We start from the raw sequence: 20,359 nt of genomic DNA on the forward strand, positions 1-20,359 counted from the left end.
TGCTTCCAGTTTTGGGCTCCACAATTCAAAAAGGATGTGGAGAAGCTTGAGAGAGTCCAGAGAAGAGCCACGTGCATGATCAGAGGTCAGGGAAGCAGACCCTACGATGACAGGCTGAGAGCCCTGGGGCTCTTTAGCCTGAAAAAGTGCAGGCTCAGGGGTGATCTGATGGCCACCTACAAGTTTATCAGGGGTGACCACCAGCATCTGGGGGAACGTTTGTTCACCAGAGCGCCCCAAGGGATGACGAGGTCGAATGGTCACAAACTACTTCAAGATCGTTTCAGGCTGGACATAAGGAAGCATTTCTTTACTGTCCAAGCCCCCAAGGTCTGGAACAGCCTGCCATCGGAGGTGGTTCAAGCACCTACATTGAACACCTTCAAGAGCAAACTGGATGCTCATCTTGCATCCTATGACCCCAGCTGACTTCCTGCCCTTTGGGCAGGGGGCTGGACTCGATGATCTTCTGAGGTCCCTTCCAGCCCTAATGTCTATGAAATCTATGAAATTGTAGACTCCAGGGGTGTAAGCTGTAACCATGCTGGTCTAAGGACATAGGCAGACAAGGTTCTTTGGGTAAGAAAAAGATATTGGATTTACCCAAAGAACGTTATAGATTCCAGACACCCCTGTTAGACTCCCGGTCCCCCTTGGAAATGGCCAGCTCTTAGCTGCCACCCAGTTTTTTGGGGGCACAGACAACCTAGAGCAATTCTTCAGTGGCCAGAAACTTGGGAAGACACAGGAGGGTGGGACAGTTTCAATGTTCAGCCTTTGTATTGTCTGTGTGCCTAGGGGCAATAATATCATGGCACCCCTTGAAAGATGTGCATCTCGGAAGCCTTGGTTCTGTGGGGGTCTGTCCTGGTTATCTAGGTTCCCAGCGTGTCCGCCTGTCCTGGATGCTTGGGCTCCATGTCCACCTGTCCCAAATGCCTGGGTTCCATGCGTGTCTGCTGTTCTGGATACCTGGGCTGTGCATGCACTTGTCCCAGATACCTGGGTTCCACGTGTGGTCCAACTGTCCCAGGTGCTTGGGTTGTGCACATCTGACCCAGAAATCTGGGCTTTGTGTGCATGTGTCCCAGATACCTGGGTTCTATCTGCATCCACCTGTCCTGGACACGTGGGTTCAGTGTGAGCCTGTACTGGGCACCTGGGTTTGGTGTGTCCATCTCTTCTAGGTGTCTGGGTTTCATGTGGGTCTGTCTGTCCCAGATGCCTGGGTCCTGTGTGTGTGTCTGTCCTGGAACCTGGGGTTTGGTGTCCATCTGTCCTAAGCATCTATGTTCTGTGTGCATCTGTCCCGTATACGTGTTCCTCTGCCCTGGACACCTGGGTTCCATGTGTGTGCGTGTGCCCTAGACACTTGCATCCAGGCTCAGGTGAAACAAGGCTTTTGTTTTCAGCCTTACAGACCTCAATCCTAACCCCCACTCAGGCTTCTTCTCCCCTGACACCCATGTCTTCCCATGGCACCACACCATCCGCTCCGAAGGGTACTCACATCATTCTCCGAGGTCCCGCAGATGTTGCAGCACTTGCACTCGATGCACTGCCAGCGGTATGTCTTCACGGCTGCCATCATGACTGGTGTGAACTGCAGGCAGGAAGGGTGCCCTGTGGTGGGGAGCACACGTGAGACACGGGGAAGCAAAGGTGGCCCCAAGATACAAGGCAGCAGGGGCTCTTGGCCCCACAGGGGGGGAATATGGAGAAGAGAGGGCAGGGCAGATTTGGGTGGGATCCAGGGAAGTTGAGTCAGGGAGATGTCTACCATGCCAGCCCCTACTTCCCTCCCAGAGCAGAGAGAAAACCCAGGCATCTGGGCTCCGAGCTCCCCCCTGCTCTAACTCCCCAGACCTTGGATAAAACCCAGGTGTCTGGGCCCTTAGCGTCCCCTGCTCTAACCCACCAGACCTCACTCCCCTCCCAAAACTGGGATAAAACCCAGGTGTTCTGAAGTCTAAGCCCCCTGGTTCCTTCCAGCATGCTGAGGCAAGACAAAGAAAAACGGGCCCCCCCCATAAGACCACACTAACTATCAGCTGATGGCTCTGGGAGAGAAAGAGGCTGCTTTCCCAGAATGCCCCACTGCCACCATCCCCTACACCCTGCCCCAAGAAACATGTGCACACAGAACCCAGGTGTTTGGGACAGACATGGACACAACCCAGGTGATTGGGACACACAAACATGCATGTGTGCACTCTTGTGCACGCGTGCACACACACACACATGGAACTTGGATGTCTCACACGTGCACACACACACAGAGAAGCCAGACATTTTGGGGGGACACACACAGAGTCCAGGACACACACACACACACACACACACACACACGCTACCTGAACGCCCACAGTCTGAGCAGGACACTAGCTCCTCAGGCTGCCCTGTCTTCTTGTTGATCTTGGAGTCGCCCAGGCAGAAGTCACAGTAGTTGTTGGGCAGGGCCAAGCCATCAGGGCCTTTCTTGGCTATCCAAAGAAACCCCAAACAAAGGTCACCAGAGAGACCCCCCGGCCCACAGCAGGGAGGGTGCCAGGTGGTACAAGCCCCCTCTCCTGACCTGCTGCCCCCTCTGGGTTTCACCTGCTCCTGGACCCCATCACTGAAGGGTCAACTGAAGCACAGAGAATTGAGGGAGCCTGTGTGGGACAGCACCAGGTCCCAATGCCAATGTTCGGGCCCTCCTGGCCCCATCATTCTAGTCCAAATCGCTAGAACACAGGCATTGCTACACCCAGCTTTGCTACCATATTTTCTTGCACAGAACACACACATCTTCACCCCAACCAGAGCCAGAGCTCCCAGCCTGCCCTGCCCTAAGCCACTAGCTCCCGCTCCATGCTCAGAAAAGGATGAGAACCCAGATGTGTGGGGCACTCACCAGGAACTAACACTACTTTTAGAGGCCAGGGAGAAAAAACCCTTTGTGTCCTGATTCTTAGCCTTCTCTCCTACCCCTTCCAATATGTTTTTCCCAGCTCAGAAAAGAACCCAGGAGGCCTGGATCTGCCATGCCTGCCCCCCCCCACAGCTTTCTCCAGCTTCCCTGAGGAGAGATCACAGGAGTCTCCAGTCCCTCAACCTCATTCATCCTTCTACATTTCTAACAAGGCCTCTTAAAGCAAATGGGATGACTTGAGATGGTGGGAAACAGGGCTGACCAGGGCAAACTAAAGGACCTGGGGTTACTGGGTCTGGAGAAGAAGGGGGGGGCGGGGGTGTTGCCCCGAATCTTGGAAGGGAAGGCAGATGGAGAATGGAGAAGGACAATTCTCATTGGCTGCCAGGGAACAGGACAAGGGGCGAGATGCTGAGGGGTGGCAAAGAGAAACAGACTGGAGATGGGGATAGGCTTTCTGGCTCCCAACGGGGCATGGATGAGCTGCCTAGAGAGGAGAATCTCCATCATGGAAGGACCCTTGGTTAGGCTAGGTCAGACAGGGCTGAAGCAGGGTCCTGGGCTGAATGGGACCTCCTGCCCTGACTGTCCATAGAATCAGAGAAGTCAGGCTGGAAAAGACCTCCATGGGTCATCTACTCCATCTGGACCAGATGATCTAATGAGATCCCTTCTAGCCTGATTTTCTTATGATCCTACATCCCTCCAGTGTCTCTGAGGAAGGCTTAAACACCCTCTTGACACGTGGAGCAGAAACAGGGGGGTAAGAAGGAGGCAACCAGCCAAGCTCAGAAGCCTGGAAACACTGCCTAGTAAAACACAGACATCTCTGTGCCCGGCTTTGCTACTGTATTTTCTTGTATACAACACACATTTACCCCCCAAACCCAGCCCACCAAGGGCCTTACATTTCTGCTCTTCAGATCGCTGCGAGACAGGAGTTGGGGGCTGCGAGTCTTCCTTGTCCTCGCCCTCCTCCTCGGCCAGGTGGGAGTGAGCGTAGTGGTAGCTCAGCCCCGGGCGGTTCTTGTAGCGCTTCCCGCAGACTGCAAGAGACGGAAGGCACAGGTCTTAGCTTAGCTCCAGGGTTGCATCCCCCAGAAACACCCTCAGCCCCTTCCAAGTCCTTCCTGAGGAAAAGATACAGTGCCATGCACCCCACCCAGGGGAGTCTTCTCTGGACGCTGAGGGTTACACGCTGGCAACGGGGCTTAGCTGGACACAGAGAAGCCGTGGCCTCACCAGCCCCTCCCAGCCTGCCAGGTGGATCTCAGAGGGGTGGGGAAAGTTTCCCTCAAAAGTCCTAGAAACCCAGACAGAGCAACCTGCCTTCTCTTAGGTATAGTCTGTCCCCCCTGTGAAATCCAGGTTCATAATCCAGACCACAGAGGTTCCAGGATCGGGCCCTGCTGGCCACACGAGCTGGGCTGGGGGAGATCAAAGGTCTATCAAAGGACAAGCCAGATTCCCTTTCCATGACTGGCAAGGTTATGATGCCCCTCCGCTGAATCAAACACTGACTTCCCTCAGGCCAGCCTATTAAACCTCTTTCTGATTCAATTGATGAGTGGTCACGATCCAAGGTAAAACTGCCCTGGGGTAAGTTACCCCAATTTAGGAGTCATCTGTTCACATCTACACTAGATCAAGCGACCCAAGCAGTTGCCTTGGAGAGTGAAGTCCAACAGACCAAGCAGTTCATCAGCAGTGGTGTTAGTTTCTGCCCCCGCTGCTTGGAAGATCAGTCCCCACAGCCCCCTGGCCTCTCTCAAGGCTTCTGCGAGGGAAGAGCTTAGGAGGAAGTGGACTGAGACCTGCCAAACTTATGGCACATGCTGGCTACAGCTGGATGCAACCCACCTGGGCTCAATCCCTTTTCCAGAGCAACCACTAAAGGAAGAGAAGGTGGGGAGAATAGGAAACAAGATGGATCTTCCACAACCTTTGAACTACTGGAGCAGAAGCTGTCCAGACAATCATTTATGCCTCTTAACTTACGTTGGATATAACTTACACCGGGACCAGAAGCAGACAGACACAGGGTCATCCCAGGACAGCTGCATGCAGTAGGTGACTGTTACCGTATTCTCACATATAACATGCACCTTTCCCCTCCACCCCCAAAAATCAGGTGCTGGAAACTGGAGTGTACATTATATGCGAGAAATGCAGTAAGAGCAGTTTCTGCTGCTGTGAGCGAAGCTGGAAGTAAACAGGGAGCAGGACAACAAGCAGGCTCCACTCCCTGGCTGTTGCTATGCGGTAACATACAATGAAGAAAGATCTCTTTTTAACTACGTAAGAACCATTTACTAGGTCAAACACTAGGTCCATCTTGCCCAGTCTCCTGTGTCACAATGGATTTTGGACAGGAGAGTGAACTGGGTCCGACCAGGGTTTTTCCCCCACTGTTCCTCTCTTGCTTGTAACCTCCAGCATTTAAGGTCTAGGAAGCTTCGATTCAGGGGTCATGCCCCTCACTCCCGTGCTCAATAGTTACGGATGCCCCTTTCCTCCAAGAATGTGTCCAATCCCTTGGCGAATCTGGCTACACCCTCAGCTTGCACCACATCTGGGGGTAACAAGTTCCACCCTTTAATTCCACCCTGGAGGAAAAAGAATTTCCTGACATTAGGATTAAACCCACGACCTACTAGATTCATTGGGTGACCCCTAGTTCTTGTGTAGAGAGAGAGAGGAAATAGTAAATCCCTATTGATTTTTTCTTTGCTGTTTAGTATTTTCATAGAATCATAGCACATAAGGGTTGGGAAGGACCTCAGGAGGTCACATCTAGTCCAGCCCCCTGCTCAAACCAGGACCAGCCCCAACTACATCATCCGGGCCAAGACTTCATCTACCTGGGTCTTCAAAACCTCCAAGGAGGAGAGTCCACCACCTCTCAGGGTAACCTGTTCCAGGGCTTTACTCCCCTCCGAGTGAGAAAGTTCTTCCTAATATCTAACCTCAACTTCCCTTGCTGAAACTTGAGCCCACTGCTCCTTGTTCTGTCATCTGCCACCACGGAGAACAGTCCAGCTCCAGCCTCTTTGGAGCCCCCCTGCAGGGAGTCGAAGGCTGCTATTAAATCCACCTCCCTCCCCAGTCTTCTCTTCTGCAGACTAAATAAGACCAGCTCCCTCAGCCTCTCCTCACAAGTCATGTCCCCCAGGCCCTGAAACATTTTCATTGCCCTCCAGTGGACTCTCTCCAGTCTGCCCACATCCTTTCTGTAGTGGGGGCCCAAAACTGGACCCAGGACTCCAGATGTGGCCTCACCAGTGCTGAATTGAGGGGAAGAACCACTTTGCTTGATCTGCTGGCAACGCTCAAAATAAAGATTTTGTAAACCTTTAACATGTCCCTCAAGTGTCTCTCTTCCAAGCCAAACAGGCCTGGCCTTGTTAGTCTTTCCTTATGTGGAACCCCCTCCATACCGCTAATTATCCTCGTTGCCCTTCTCTGGTCCTTCTATAACACGGGTGGGCAAAATACAGCCCGCGGGCCAGATGCGGCCCGCCAGGCCATTCTATCCGGCCCACGGGGCCCCTAAAAAATGTAGAAAATTAATATTTATCTGCCCCTGGTGGCCTGTCATGCAGCCCTCAATGGCTTGCCAAAACTCAGCAAGTGGCCCTCCGCCCGAAATAATTGCCCGCCCCGTTCTACAAGTAGTTTCTTCATTCGGCCTTTGCAGAACAAGGGGCATCTACAATTCCAAAGCACGCTGTATATGAGAAGATACGGTACTCTGCCTCACCACTAGTTGGCGGGGCAGCATGAAAGGATGCATTTGCCTTGAGCAAATGGTTGTCTGGTGATGGACATGGATGGGTACAACCTCTGGAGAACAGATGCAAACTCAGACAGCTTCGGAGCCCAAATCCCTTAGGGTTTAAATAAGATTTGGCCTCCAAAACGGTTTTTGAGAGGGGGCTCAGTGCAAAATTTCTACACCAGAAACAGAATCCCAGGCAAAGGAGGGGAAGAGATCGCTCCGTCATCATGGAGCGAGGTGAAATTTTCACCCTGGGTTTTGCCTGCAGGAACAGGAAGCAATGGAGAAAGCAAAGCTGAGGCCGAGAGCTATCACGAGCTTCCTGGTATTTTCACCAAGGGTCATAAATCCCTTGACAAACCCTTCGAGCAGCAGCCAAGTCACACAGTCCTCTTAGCACTGTGTAAACACCCGGGGATAAGCACAAGCCAAGCCCAGCCAGCATAGCTTTCCCAAGGCTGCCAGGTGTCCGGCTGTCGCTCCAGAGAGCCTGGAAGGGGACTCGGGTTCCTGCCTGAGACCCCGCAGCCTGTTTTGGGGGATTTGGGGCAGAATCAGGGCCTGATATTTGCTGTACGATTGCTCCATGCTTCGGAGGCCCCCAGCCTGGCTGGTGCAGGGACACTAACACATGGTAAGAGGGGACAGACAAGCCTTTCGAGCACCTTTTGCTTCTGAGAACAGCCTCAGGGTGGCGGGTGGCTACTGAACCCAGATGGGAAAGGAAAACATCTTGCCCAAGATTGCACAGAAGCAAAGTTTGGAGGAGACTCCAGGTGTCCTACCTCCTTGTTCTTAGCCCGGTCTAGGGCTAACCCCCCTGCTCTGTTGGGCTAACCCCCGGGGCCCCACTCCCGTCCTGGGACTGGAAAAGGAACCTAGGAGCTCCGATTCCTGGACTCACCCCTCGGCTACACACCCCTACTGGGAGGTGGGCTGGTACCCAGGAGTCCTGGCTCTTGGGTTGGAGAACCAGGTGGCATTGTTTTTAACAGGCCCAGCAGGGAGTTAGAGAGGAAACGGCCAGGGGGTGGATGAAAGAGCCAGGGGCTGGATTTCTCTCCACCGTGGCTGCCGCATGACAAGGAACGGGGCAATCGGGCTCCAGGTGGGGCCAACACAAGTGCGAGGCAAGGTGGAAAACTGCAGACACAAGTCTCTCCCGGCAAATGTTTAACAGAGCTCATGGGCCCCAGACGTCCTGACCCTGCACGGTGTTAATGCTTAAGCTCCACCTAAGGCAGGGTTCAGGGGAGAGTGGAAATGCTTGGTTGAGTCCCACAGGGATCTGTGGAGCAGAACGGCAGCAGGAGGGAAGTGTGGGGGACAGAAAGCAATTACAGGCCAATTACAGCATTGTTTACCAGCAGGGCACGTGTCACCCAACCTCCCTGCCACGCGTGACTGGGACAAGGGCCCTGAGAACTTATCCCCCAGTGCCCTGTAACCAATGCTCAACACCCTCCCTCCCACAGCCTACCCAGAGAATCACTCGAGGTCTGACAGGCCTCTGAGAAGGCCTGGCAGGGACCAAAGAGGGAGAGGAATCGCCACCCAGATGCTGGGTTTAAACATAATGTATTTACAAGCATGCCACGCACACCCTTTCTCCAAATTCCGCCCTCCAACACTGGGCTGCATTTCTTAAATGGGGAAGCTGATTTTCTTCACTGGAACAGAAGCATGGAGACACTGCGCTGTAATGGCTGCCACTTCTCTCCAAACCAGCAAACAGCGGGAGCAGAGTCTAGTATTAGCCCTTTCACAGCCGCTTCTAAATCGGCAGTGATTGTGACTGGGCCACAGCTATGAAAGGTTTAACACCGTATGTTTTGCCTGATGCAGTCAGTGAGCTGGCTGCTGTATGCAGTCGGCTCTTGGCCACAACTTTGGAAATCTCTCTTATTTCTATATGCCATCTTTTAAAAACAAAGCACGTGTCCTATTTGGGGCTGCATGGTATATGCAGCAATATGGTATCTTGGAGCTGCAGCAGCAGTTGGCAACCTTTGACTCTTGACTGCCGGAAGGATGAGGTAAGCCAGGCTTGCAGAGAGAGTATACATGCCGGGCCTGTTCCTGTACTGATCCCCTGGGTGTTTCTTATAATCAAAACGCACCCCAACAGGGCTAGAGCACAACTAAGATTTTCCACTTGAGTTTTAAGCTGGTGAAGAAAGGACCAGGACTGACATGCCCAGAACATGGAAGGCCTCCCTTTAGTATTCACAATACAGGCCCTGGCTGGGGGAGATGTCCACCCATACAGGAAAAAAGAGAGGAAAGCCTTTTCTCCAGCGGGCAGTGATATTAGGGGCTATATCTGAGATGACTTAGAGCGGAAGATAAACCAAGGCCCCTTGTACAAGGCATCTCAGTTCAGGCAAACTCTGATCACGGTGAAACGGGAGTTTTCCGTAGCCTGCTCACCTCCTGGCCTCGCTACCCAGAAGACAACAGATTAGAGCCAATCACAGTGGCAGTCCATTAAATTCAGGAGGTTCTATTTTTTTTTTTGGTGCTCTGGTTAGCGACCCCTCTCTCCCCCAACCTCCCTTTTCCCACCCTGCCAAGAGTTTTTAAAACTAACATTTCAGGAAACAAAAGTCAGGAAGGAAAAAATAAAAGAAAATCAAAAAAGCAGACAGAGAATGGACTACCTCGGTCGGGAGGTTTCAAGGTATGCTTTTGTTTGTAACTATCTGAAATACAGAAAGAGAATTGTGAGAAAAAAAGGTGAGACACAACAAAGTCACAGACATGCCAAGATACAGAAAGCAGAGTGATTTCAAAAAGGGGAGGAAAAGGAGGGGGGATTATATATATCTACCACTTGGACAAAGAACTCGTGCCAAATTCTCACAGGACAGGAGAAAGGAGAGAGAAAAGTAATTTCAAAAACTCAGAGGAGTTCTAAGCCCACTTGGTTAATTTCTTTTGCCAATTTCCAAAGTCGGGAAACCGGATGGGGCCATTTACAGTTTTCTAGTGAGGGTTCCCATGAGGAGGCAGGAAGAGGAGAGGACATTCTAAGAGAGGAAGCACGGACAGTCTCAGGGGAGAATCAGAGAAGGACAGTAACATATAACAGGGCCCTTGTGGAGAAACCCCCTCTGGTTGTTCTAGGCACACACGCAACGGGACTTGTTTCATAGGCACCTGTTAGCTGAAGTGGAGGTAACGGGATGAGGTCTGAGCTGAGGTTAGCCGCAAGGACAAAAGGGATCACCATATTCTGTGGCCAGGGCATGGGCTGAAAGCCCTCAGGGAGACCATAAGCAAAAACCAACGATGCTATAAGGCTACAAACAGATGTCACATTGGTGCCGGGATAAACTGTTTTACCTCGGGACAACGTGCAATCATTTGGATGCCTGTATCCGCTGTCCCGGGTTAAATCCTCAAAAGGCTCGAGGAATAAGGAATACCCACAGTTTATCCCAGGACACTGCAAAGAGTGTCTGAACAGTTATCCCAGGATTGCATCGATCAATCCATGGTAGAAAAGCAGCAGTGCCTTCAGCCACTCGCTAAGCCCTGATCAGAAGGGAGACGTGGGTACACACCAATCCCAGGATCTTTCTGTTCCAGGACAGACATGGGCACAATTTGTCCAGGGACAAATGCAACATCTATTCCTCAAAGACAGGACAGAACTGATCCCTACAAGGGCCTGAGAAAGCGGGTGGGGAACGAATTCCACGAAGCCTGCTTCAGAGTGGGAGCTGACTCACGCTCCAAATGCCAGGGGAAGGAGGGGCTGGAGCTTTCCCCAGCTGATCTCCAGGCCCAGAAGTGGGGATAGTGGGAGCATGATCCCAAGTTTGCTCTGTGACGCAGTCAGAAAGCTGCTGTCACCCTTCCATTTCAGCTACCAGCTTCTTGTAGGAACATGGCAAAGCGCCACAGGCTTGCAAGACAGACCAGATCACAGGGAGGGCATCCCCTGAATGTTCGCTATGGCCTTGGGCTCCTTGCTTAGCAAAGGATCTGTTTGAAATGAAGACCCCTGCCCCCAGTGCCAGATTTTGCTTACCTCCTCCCAGATGGTGGGAGGAAAAATGAGCCATGGAGTCACTGCCCAAAGCAGATGAGATCAATCTGCCTAGGGCTGGGACTCTGGAAGCAACCAGGACATGGAAACAAGCTTAAAAACACCTCGGTCTCAGATTCACACCTTTCTTTATGGATGGCTGTCAGATCCCTACAAAAACAAAATCCCCATCTCACCCCCATCCTTCCCAGAACACGGCCCCCAGCCCCCATCTGGCTCCAACAGCAAACACAAATCAAGACAACGCAGGGTCTAAGGCATCACAGGGCACCACACAGCAGCTTTGGTACTCACTGTCACATGCATAAGGCTTATCTCGGTCTTCCAAGATGGCGGCATCCAGCTTTTTCCGAGCACCCCCAACGCCTTTGCCCTGGAACGAGAAAACATCTCCATTAAGTCATGCCTCTGACTCCGAGGCAGGAGCTCAGGGCTTCAGCAAAGGAATTCATCCTGCGTGGGAACACTGCGAGCCACCCAGAAGAGGCCAACTCTACTGAGTAGACTAAGCAGATCAGGGAGTTACAGCAGACCACAAGCTGAATAGGAGCTAACAGGGTTCTCTTGTTGCAAACAAAAGGCCAACCACATCCTGGGTTGCTTTAACAGGAGTGTCACTGGCAAATCAAAGGAAGTGATTCTTCCTCTCCTTTCAACACTGGAGAGACTGATGTCCAATTCTGGGCCCTGCACTTCAAAGAGGATGCAGACAGACTGGAAAAAGTCCAATGCAAAGTAACAAAAATCAGAGGCCTGGGAGGCAGGGGAAAGGCTGGAAGAGCTTGGAGGACTGAGCCTGAACAAGAGACGATGGAGGGAAGCAGGACTGATGAGGAAAGGCTGAAACAACTAGGGTTAGTCTGGAGACGAGAAGACTGAGGGATTTGATGACAGGCTTCAAATCCCCGGAAGGCAGTGACAGAGCACGGGCTTTCCTCTGTGGCCAGAGGGGACAGGACTAGGAGCAGCAGGTCTCAGGCTGCAGCAGGGGAAACAGACTAGAGAGGAGGAGGAACTTTCTGACTCTGAGGGTGGTCAAGCATTGGAATAGGCTGCCCAGAGATGCTGCAGACTCTCCAACCTTGGGAATTTTCAAGAGGATGGACAGAAACTTGGCCTGGGAGGTTTAGTTAGGGATGATCCTGCCTCGAGCAGGCAGCTGGGCTAGATGTGACCTTGAGAAATCACTTCCAGCTGACTTTCCTATGACCCTAGAAATCAATTGAATGGCGCTCCCTTGTGGTCAGTGTTTCCAATAACCTACTGAAGCTGGGTATCGTAGAATCATAGAAAACGAGGGCTGGAAGGGACCTCAGGAGGTCACATCTAGGCCAAACCCCTGCTCCAAGCAGGACCGGCCCCAACTACATCATCCCAGCCAGGACTCTGTCTACCCAAGTCTTCAAAACCTCCAAGCACAGAAATTATACCACCTCTCTAGGTAACCTGTTCCAATGCTTCACCACCCCCCCAGTGAGAAGTTTTTCCTAATGTGTAACCTCAACTTCCCTTGCTGCAACTTGAGCCCACTGCTCCTTGTTCTGGCACCTGCCACCACTCAAAACAGTCCAGCTCCAACCTCTTTGGATCCACCCTACAGGGAGCTGAAGGCTGCTATTCAATCCCCGCTGAGTCTTCTCTTCTCCAGACTAAATAAGCCATTCCCTCAGCCTCTCCTCACCAGTCCTGTGCCCCAGCTCCCTAACCAGCTTCACTGCCCTCTGATGGACCCTCTGCAATCTGCCCACATCCTGTCTGTAGTGTGGGGCCCCAAACTGGACCCAGGACTCCAGATGTGGCCTCCCCAGTGCCCAATAGAGGGGAAGAATCACTTTCCTCCATTTGATGTCAAGGCTCCTACTCATGCAGCCTAGTATGCCATTAGCCCTCTTCACAACAAGGGCACACCACTGGCTCATCTTCAGCTTATTGCCCATTGCAACTCCCAGGTCCTTTTCTGCAGAGCTGCCGCTTAGCCAGTCAGTCCCATGCACATGTACAGAATGGGGACTGTCCCACCCTAAACGCAGGATTTTGCACTTGTCCTTATTGAACTTCATGAGATTTCTCCTGCCAGAAGCTAACAGCAGGGTCTACGATGTCTCCTAGCACTATTTTCTTCCCTGAAGACGCCACATGCTTATAGGAAGGCAGCAGGTGCTGGAGAATTAGCTACACCCCTCGACCACTTGCTCTGAGTCTTGATCGCAAGATATACAGGCTCCTTATTTCAAGCTCGTCAGAGGCAAGGTTTTTGGGGGGGTGATGTCTCCCCCACCCATGCATCGGGATAGACGAAGGACAGCTTGCAAATAAAGTGCACTGTTCTTCAGGTCTAGCTTGCTTCCTAGCCAGGGTGGGCCAGCGGCAATGGGCACTGGCATACGGAAGAAAATGGTAAACTGCGTTCAGCCCAACTGCTGGGCTGAGGCCACAATAATGTTACAGAAACCATGGAAAAGCTCAGCGGGTTCCCACAATGAACCATACACCTCAGAGGATGCAAAGGCTCATGGGAAATGGATTTCAACCAGGGTAAAAGATCAGGGTGACACTAGCCTTCCACATGACACTTCCCAGAAGGCAGAGCTCCTCTGAGGGGCAACACGATTGGTTATTGCTAGGGACCTACTTAAATTGCCATTTTACAATTTTCACAGAAATAGTGAAAAACAGCAATCTCCACAAAAAATGGCACTGGCTACAATTTCCCACAGAATTAACCCAAAAACAATTCTTACCAGAATATGAAGATTTACATTTAAATTTAATACTTAGATTTATAATAATGCATAAATGTATATGATATTTCTGTGGAACTGGCTATTTAATTATGAGGTTTTTGCCTTTTGGCCAATCAGCAACAAGGATTGGACCAGCAGGGCCCCTCTGCCAATCAGTGGCAAGAGGCAAGGCCACAAAATGCCCACGAAATCAGCTCTGCGCACTGCAAGCAAGCCACAAAAAACCCTTCGTCTTGCCATGATTTAAGTAGGTCCCTAGTTATTGCTTTGCTATCTTTGGCGAATGCTTTTTCCCCCTCTCACCTCAGCTGCCAGGTGTTACCTTAGCTTTGCCCTTGCCCCGTCGCTTTGGTGTATCCTCCTCATAGTCCTCGTCATCCAGATCATCCAGGAAGTCGTCCGGTTCAAGGATCCGCTGGAAAAAGAACAGAGGATTAGAGTCGCTGGCTGCACCAAAAGGGATAATCCAGCTAAGGAGCAAGACTGCGATGCAGGATATCATGACTGAGCTCTGCTACAAATCCTGGGCGTGTCTTTCAGTGCATATCCTGGTTTAACAGGGACTTAACATGTCTAACTTGAAGTAAGCAAGCAGAGTTTTATTCTTAATCACTCCAGACCATCGAACGCCACCACAGCTGGGAAACGGCAAGGTGGAACAGGATGCCAGAGCTTCTGGGCCATAATCAGGGAAGATTTTTACAAGACAGGAGAAAAATATCATATTTTCAAATATATACATGCACCCAAATAAGACATGCACCTTTTTGGGAAGGGAAATCTTTTAACATACTGTATTTATAAGCATACCACACACATGCTTTCCCCAAAAATCCACCCTTCAAAATTGGGGCGCACGTCATATGTGGGGAAAGATTTTCTTCACTGGCATAGAAGCATGAAGACACTGTGCTGTAATGTAAAGATTTTCCTTGTTCCCTTTTCCTGCTCCGTTCCCTGACCCCACTTTGCTCAGTTTTAACCCTTTCATAACTGAACTGTCAGCAGCTCTCGGCAGCCCTAACCTTCCATGCAGCTGCTAATCAGCAACTGTGTTCCACACCAGAAGTGGCCACATTTGGGGGCAAAAGGTTGCCACTTCAAACAGGTGCAGCCCTGTAGGAAAAGAACAAGTTGTATCAACTTGGCTGGGTGCAAAACATTATCACAGATAAAGCCTCGGAGCTGGGAGCCCCCCAAAATATTTCACATTAGGCTACACAAATAATGTAGCAGAAACGTAAACCTGTTTCCCCATAAAATATGGCTGATGGAGCTAACCTGTTAACATCTGGGGTGAACTCTGTTACCCTACCCACAAGCCTCAGGGACTGATCAACCACTGTGTCAAACCGCTGTGAACTGAACCAGTGCTCACAGGTGACAAATAAAAGCAGTAACTCAAGTGACAGGGTTGGAGGCGAGAGGTAAGAAAGAGGAATTCAAAATTCATCGCCCACCTGGGTGGGAGAAGGAATAGAAAGAGCGAACGGCAGTAGAATAGAAAGTGATTCCCCATTACCTCAACCCGGACAAAGCATGATGAAAATCCCTAATTGCTTCTTCCAAAGGCCCCTTTATTCACTGTTATCAAAGGCATGTCAGCAGCAAAGCATAATGAAGCGGCTGAGTGATTTGTATCCAATTGTAAGCGGCTGTTCCCTTGGTTATTAAAAAGGCTGGATAATTTGCCTGCATTCGAGACACATCAAAGGGAGTTGTGCACCTAAATACCTCGGAAACCACCACTGCTCATCTCCTTGGAGCACAGACTGGCTTTCCAGTCTATTCCCCAATGTCACTTACTGTGCATTCTTGCATTCAACACAGCCCAGAATATAACACACACATTGCTTTTAAAAGACAAAATGACAAGAGAAAGATCTTTCTTAACAATAAGTAACGGAGTAGTAGCAGCAGCAGCTAGGGAGCAGAGACTGCTCAGTGTTCAGCTCTTATCTTATTTCTCACACATCACAGAATCATAGAAGTTAGGCTGGAAGGGATTTTTATAGACATCTTCTAGTCCATCTAGTGGCTGGACTAGATGGCCTTGTGAGATCTTTTCCAGCCTGATTTTCCTGATCCTACATCCCTGGCTGGCATAAATCACAGAGAAATGGGGCTGGAAAAGAACTCCAGAGAACGCATCTAGTACAACCCCCTGTCTGAAGCAGGATCATCCTTATTCAAACCATCCTCTACAAATCCATAATCTAATCTCTTCATAAAATTACTGTCAACCCTGACACAACACAAGACATCACACCTAAACCTGTCACAGGTAAAGCAAAGGGACTACGGCGGCCAACATCTTGCTTCTGTAAATGTAATATAAGTTCAAGAGATCCAAATTAGAGGCAAACACCCACTCCTCCAGGGGATAAAATTCCTTCCTGACCCCAAATACAGCATCAGTCTGACCCTGAGTGGACAGGCAAGACCCTCTAGCCAGAAACCAGTAATGTGCACCAGATTTTGGGGGGGAAAGTATATGTTGTATGCATGATAATACAGTATCTAAATGACACCCCTGATTAACAGAGGGAGGGGCTTTATCCTGCTTCAATGCCCCGCTGTACCTTCCGCGCACGGCTGTTGGTAACAGGGAACTCAGTGAGGCTGTCGTCATCAAGGCGAGCATCCGGCAGGGTGCGTTTCTCCAGGGGGTCAGTCCTCAGGAGAGCCTCCAGGCTGCTGCCATCTTGGGAGATAAGCCCTTCTTTCTTTAAGGTCTGATCTGTGTCTGCAGAGATGAGGTAAAGGGTAAGTGCTGCCCCAATCCCCCTTCCCATGTCTGACCTGCTGCTCTGCTTTCTGCTCCCTGCCCTACTAGCTGCTTTGTTCCTTACTCGCTTCCCAGAAACTTGCCCTTCTCACTCACTGAGAGCTAAGCTACTGCCGTTTCATTTCCACTTACCACAGGGTAAAAGCAGGCAAACGGGAAGTTACTGCAAGTAGCTGAGGCTGAGTAAAGCCCCATCCCTTTTTACCTTGTTCACAAGTCCACACTTTAAGCCCATGCATTCAGCTGGGGGGCTTAGAGCCAGCCTCTCAGCTGGTTATGGGATCATAGCATCATAAGAAAGTAGGGCTGGATGGAACCTCACAAGTTTATCTCGTCAAGACAGGTTCAGCCCTGACTAAGCCATTGCAGCCAAGTGTGTCTAACCTGCTCTTGAAAACTTCCAAGGATAGAGACTCCACAACTTCTCTCGGCAGCCTGTTTCAATGCTTTGCCACACATAGTCAGAAAGTTCCACCTAATCTCCAGCCTAAATTTCCTCTGCTGCAGCTTGCGGCCATTGCTTCTAGTCCTGTTCCCTACAGCCACAGCAAAAAGCCCATCTCCATCCTCTCTATAATCATCCTTCAGGGATTTGAGGACTGTGATCCAATCCTCTTCTCCAGGTTAACCCTAGTTCCTTCAGCCTTTCCTCATAAGTCTTGCCTCCCAAGTCTCTGATCATTTTTATTGCCCTGAGCTGGACTCTGGGCAAGAAAACTGATTTATCTTAGCTCAGATTCTGGAATTTTCACAGATGCCAACCAAGGAGTCATGGGGGACAAGGAAGAGTGAGGGGAAGCTGCAGAACCCCATTTTATTCCTGTTTTCCCCTAAAAACAGGCTTGTGTGGCATAAGGGCAGCTCCCTCCAGGCTCCCTCCCATCCCCATGCTCCTGTCAGGGTCTCAAGCATCTCCCTGCTGGGACAGCCCAGATGCACTGAGTTACAGGCTCAACCAGCCAAGCTCTGACTGTATAGGGCTCAGTCACAAGTTATGATACCCAGAACTGATGTTTCCCAGTCCCACTAGTAACTGGGACATCTGCAGGAAGGCCAGAGAGACTAGATTTGACCACACAGTGCCTATGGAAGCAACATGGGTGAGGCTACATCCCTGAGAGCAGAGGCAGGATGGTCTGGGTGTGATGGCATGATGACATGCCGCGTGGGTGGACAGAGTGTTACCTGGTTTGATGGAAGGGAAGGAGAGCCTGGGGTCCTCGGGAGGGTGAGAGCGGCGCTTTTTCCGCCAGCGACGTGCCGGGTATGAGTACAGCTGGCCAGCAGCTAAGCCTGTCAAAAGGGAAAGGAAGAGGGGTGGATACAGGCTCATAGACAGGTCCAGCATGAGATAAACACTCACTGAGAACCCTGGGGGAATCTAGTTGCGGGATCAGGTCCCCCCCCGCAACAGCAAGATTCCACTGGAGGAGGCAGAAAGAGAGAAAGAGAAAGAACTACAGATAGGCCCTGCCTTGACAGTCTGAGCCCACGGAGCAGGAGGGGCAAACTGAGGCACAGACCATCTATTTGACTTGCAATACACAAGTCAGAGCTGAGAACAGAACCCAGGTGTCCTAGCACCCAAACCACTTCTGCAAAACAGAAGCACCAACTGCTGAGAATGGTGATAGGCATTCATGGATGTGGGAGACAGAGCGAGAGAGGCACAGCAAACCCCTGGACAAGAAGGGGCAGCTGAGTGCCCACACCCTAACTTCTGCTTTGAGGAGCTGTGATCAAGAGAGTCTGATGCCATGGTCAACCAACAAACCCAGGAGGCCTGGAAAAAACACCCAGTGCCCTGGCATCCATCAGGCAAGCGATGAACAAAGACTTCTGCAAAACTTTGCTCTTGTGGATGCTGGCATTGAAAGAACATCCAGGCCATGCAATGGACACCCTGCACTCAGTACTGTGCAATCACAGAGCAAGACGGTCCCAGCCTCACTTTACCCAGCTCTTTCAACTAGCTCGCACCCAAGTCTGGCTTTGCTTTGCCCGTGGCAATCTGGCGTGATGACTGATGTGGTCTGGTGGCTCCCTCATGCTCTCCCATCCATCATCTCAGGCTTCGTATTTATGTAGAGAGTTTGGAAACCAGAGTCAAGTGACCTGTTGTAGCGCATGTGGACTCCCCTAGCTCATTTAACCCAGGGGTAGCAGCTGGTCTGATGCAAAGAACTCGCTGCCACCTAGTGGCCAGGTACTATAATAGCACCTACTGCAGCTCTGCTCTTTGCTGTGAGCTAATTTGACCCCAGATTAAAATCTGGGATAAATTACCATATTCACTCACATACCACACGTACCCCACCCCAAAAAAACCAAACAAACAGCCTTCCAAAAATCAGTATGCAAGACTTAAACAGGTAAGCTGATTTTTCTTCACCAGAACAGAAGCAGGGAAGAATAGAAGCATGAAGGCACCGTGCTTCAAGATGGCCACGAGCTTCTCTCTCCCTGCCAGCAAGGAGGAGGGGTGCAGTGTGGCGTTAACCCTTTGGTAGCTGCTCTCAAATTGGAGGCAGTAAGCCAAAACCAATTTAAGAACAGCTGGGAAAGCAAGAGGGGACTGGTGTGACCTCTTGCTGGCAGCGATAGAGAGAAGCTGGCAGCCATGATGAAGCACAGTGTCTTCATAATAAAGCCAGCTCCAGGTCACAACTCTGGAAAAACTGAAGCAGGGGGCAATACCAGGGACTCTAGGAGGCCTCGCTGCAAGATAGCACCAGGAAAGAGCACTCACCTGGGCCTCGATGACGCTTCTCCATCCAGATGTAGCAGTTACTCTGCGCCACCCCTGTCTGCGAGTCCAGGAAGGGGAGTCGGACACTCCTCTCTGCACACAGCCTAGCATTGTAGTTGTGGCACTGCTCCATCGCATCCTTGTAGTACTGCTCTCCCAGGCTGTAGACAGAAAGAGCAGAGGAAACCCAGCATTAGCTACAGCCACAGACTTACCCCTCGAGAGTTTGGAGCTACACCATAAGAAGTACCACACTAGGTCAGACCAATGGCCTTTCTAGCCCAGTGTCCCATCTCTGACAGTGGCTGGAATGGATGCTTTAGAGCAGGGGCACTCCCCATAGGTCCTGAAATTTGGTGGCTGAGAAGCAGTGGGAGCATTAATGATTGCTTTCCTACTGCCAAGTGTCCAGACCAGCAGGCCAAATAATATAGCCTGGTGCACTAAATCAACCCGGCGCGTGGCTGGATCAGGGGGCATGGTGTAGTGCCCAATCACACCTGTGGACCAACTCCACACAGGATCCAAGCTGTGGACCTACTCGTGCCACTTATGTGGCTAGAAAATCGGATACCACCACTTTAGGAGGGATAGCGTATGAACAAGGCATGTCTAGAGTGATCCAGCCCTCCATTGATGCTGACTTCATGAAGGAACATCTTGAGAAGCTGGATACCTTTAAGGCAGCCGGCCCTGACAATCTTCACCCCAAGGTACTCAAGGAGCTGGCGAGCATCACAGCCCAGCCTCTAGCACGAATCTTTGAAAACTCTTGGCGCTCTGGTGTAGTGCCCGAAGACTGGAAGAAGGCCAATGTGGTGCCTATCTTCAAGAAAGGGAGGAAAGTGGATCCGGCTAACTATAGGCCCATTAGCCTGACTTCTACCCGGGGAAGATCTTAGAAAAGTTTATTAAAGAGGCCATCCTTAATGGACTGGCCAACGCCAACATCTTAAGGGGTAGCCAGCACGGGTTTGTTGCGGGTAGGTCTTGCTTGACCAATCTCATTTCCTTCTACGACCAGGTGACCTATCACCTGGACAAAGGAGAAGAGATTGATGTCATATATCTTGACTTCAAAAAAGCCTTCAATCTGGTTTCCCATGATCACCTCTTAGAGAAACTGGCCAATTGTCGCCTTGGGTCCTCCACGATCCACTGGCTGGAAAACTGGCTCCGGGGTCGGACCCAGAGGGTAGTAATTGATGGAAGTCACTCATCGTGGTGTCCTGTGACCAGTGGGGTCCCCCAAGGCTCTGTCCTTGGACCCATACTGTTCAACATCTTCATTAATGATGTGGACACTGGAGTCAGAAGCGGACTGGCCAAGTT

At 51.0% G+C, this 20,359-nt stretch overlaps 1 protein-coding gene across 3 annotated transcripts in view; it reads right to left on the reverse strand.

The window, feature by feature from the left end:
* Nucleotides 1–20,359, reverse strand: part of DPF2 (double PHD fingers 2) — a 36,188-nt gene that overhangs the window by 6,461 nt on the left and 9,368 nt on the right. For 2 of the 3 annotated variants that reach the window (XM_025193564.1, XM_006037107.3), the window contains exons 2-10: nt 19,028–19,188; nt 17,464–17,571; nt 16,073–16,236; nt 13,813–13,905; nt 11,041–11,119; nt 9,353–9,394; nt 3,823–3,960; nt 2,355–2,483; nt 1,511–1,623 (exon numbers count right to left, since the gene is read on the reverse strand). In XM_025193564.1, the coding sequence (XP_025049349.1) occupies nt 1,511–1,623; nt 2,355–2,483; nt 3,823–3,960; nt 9,353–9,394; nt 11,041–11,119; nt 13,813–13,905; nt 16,073–16,236; nt 17,464–17,571; nt 19,028–19,188 (1,027 nt within the window). The remainder of the gene's footprint in view (nt 1–1,510; nt 1,624–2,354; nt 2,484–3,822; nt 3,961–9,352; nt 9,395–11,040; nt 11,120–13,812; nt 13,906–16,072; nt 16,237–17,463; nt 17,572–19,027; nt 19,189–20,359) is intronic. The other variant, XM_006037108.3, reaches the window with a different exon arrangement.

Source organism: Alligator sinensis, unplaced genomic scaffold, assembly GCF_000455745.1.
Source record: "Alligator sinensis unplaced genomic scaffold, ASM45574v1 scaffold1318_2, whole genome shotgun sequence".
Classification (NCBI taxonomy): domain Eukaryota; kingdom Metazoa; phylum Chordata; order Crocodylia; family Alligatoridae; genus Alligator; species Alligator sinensis.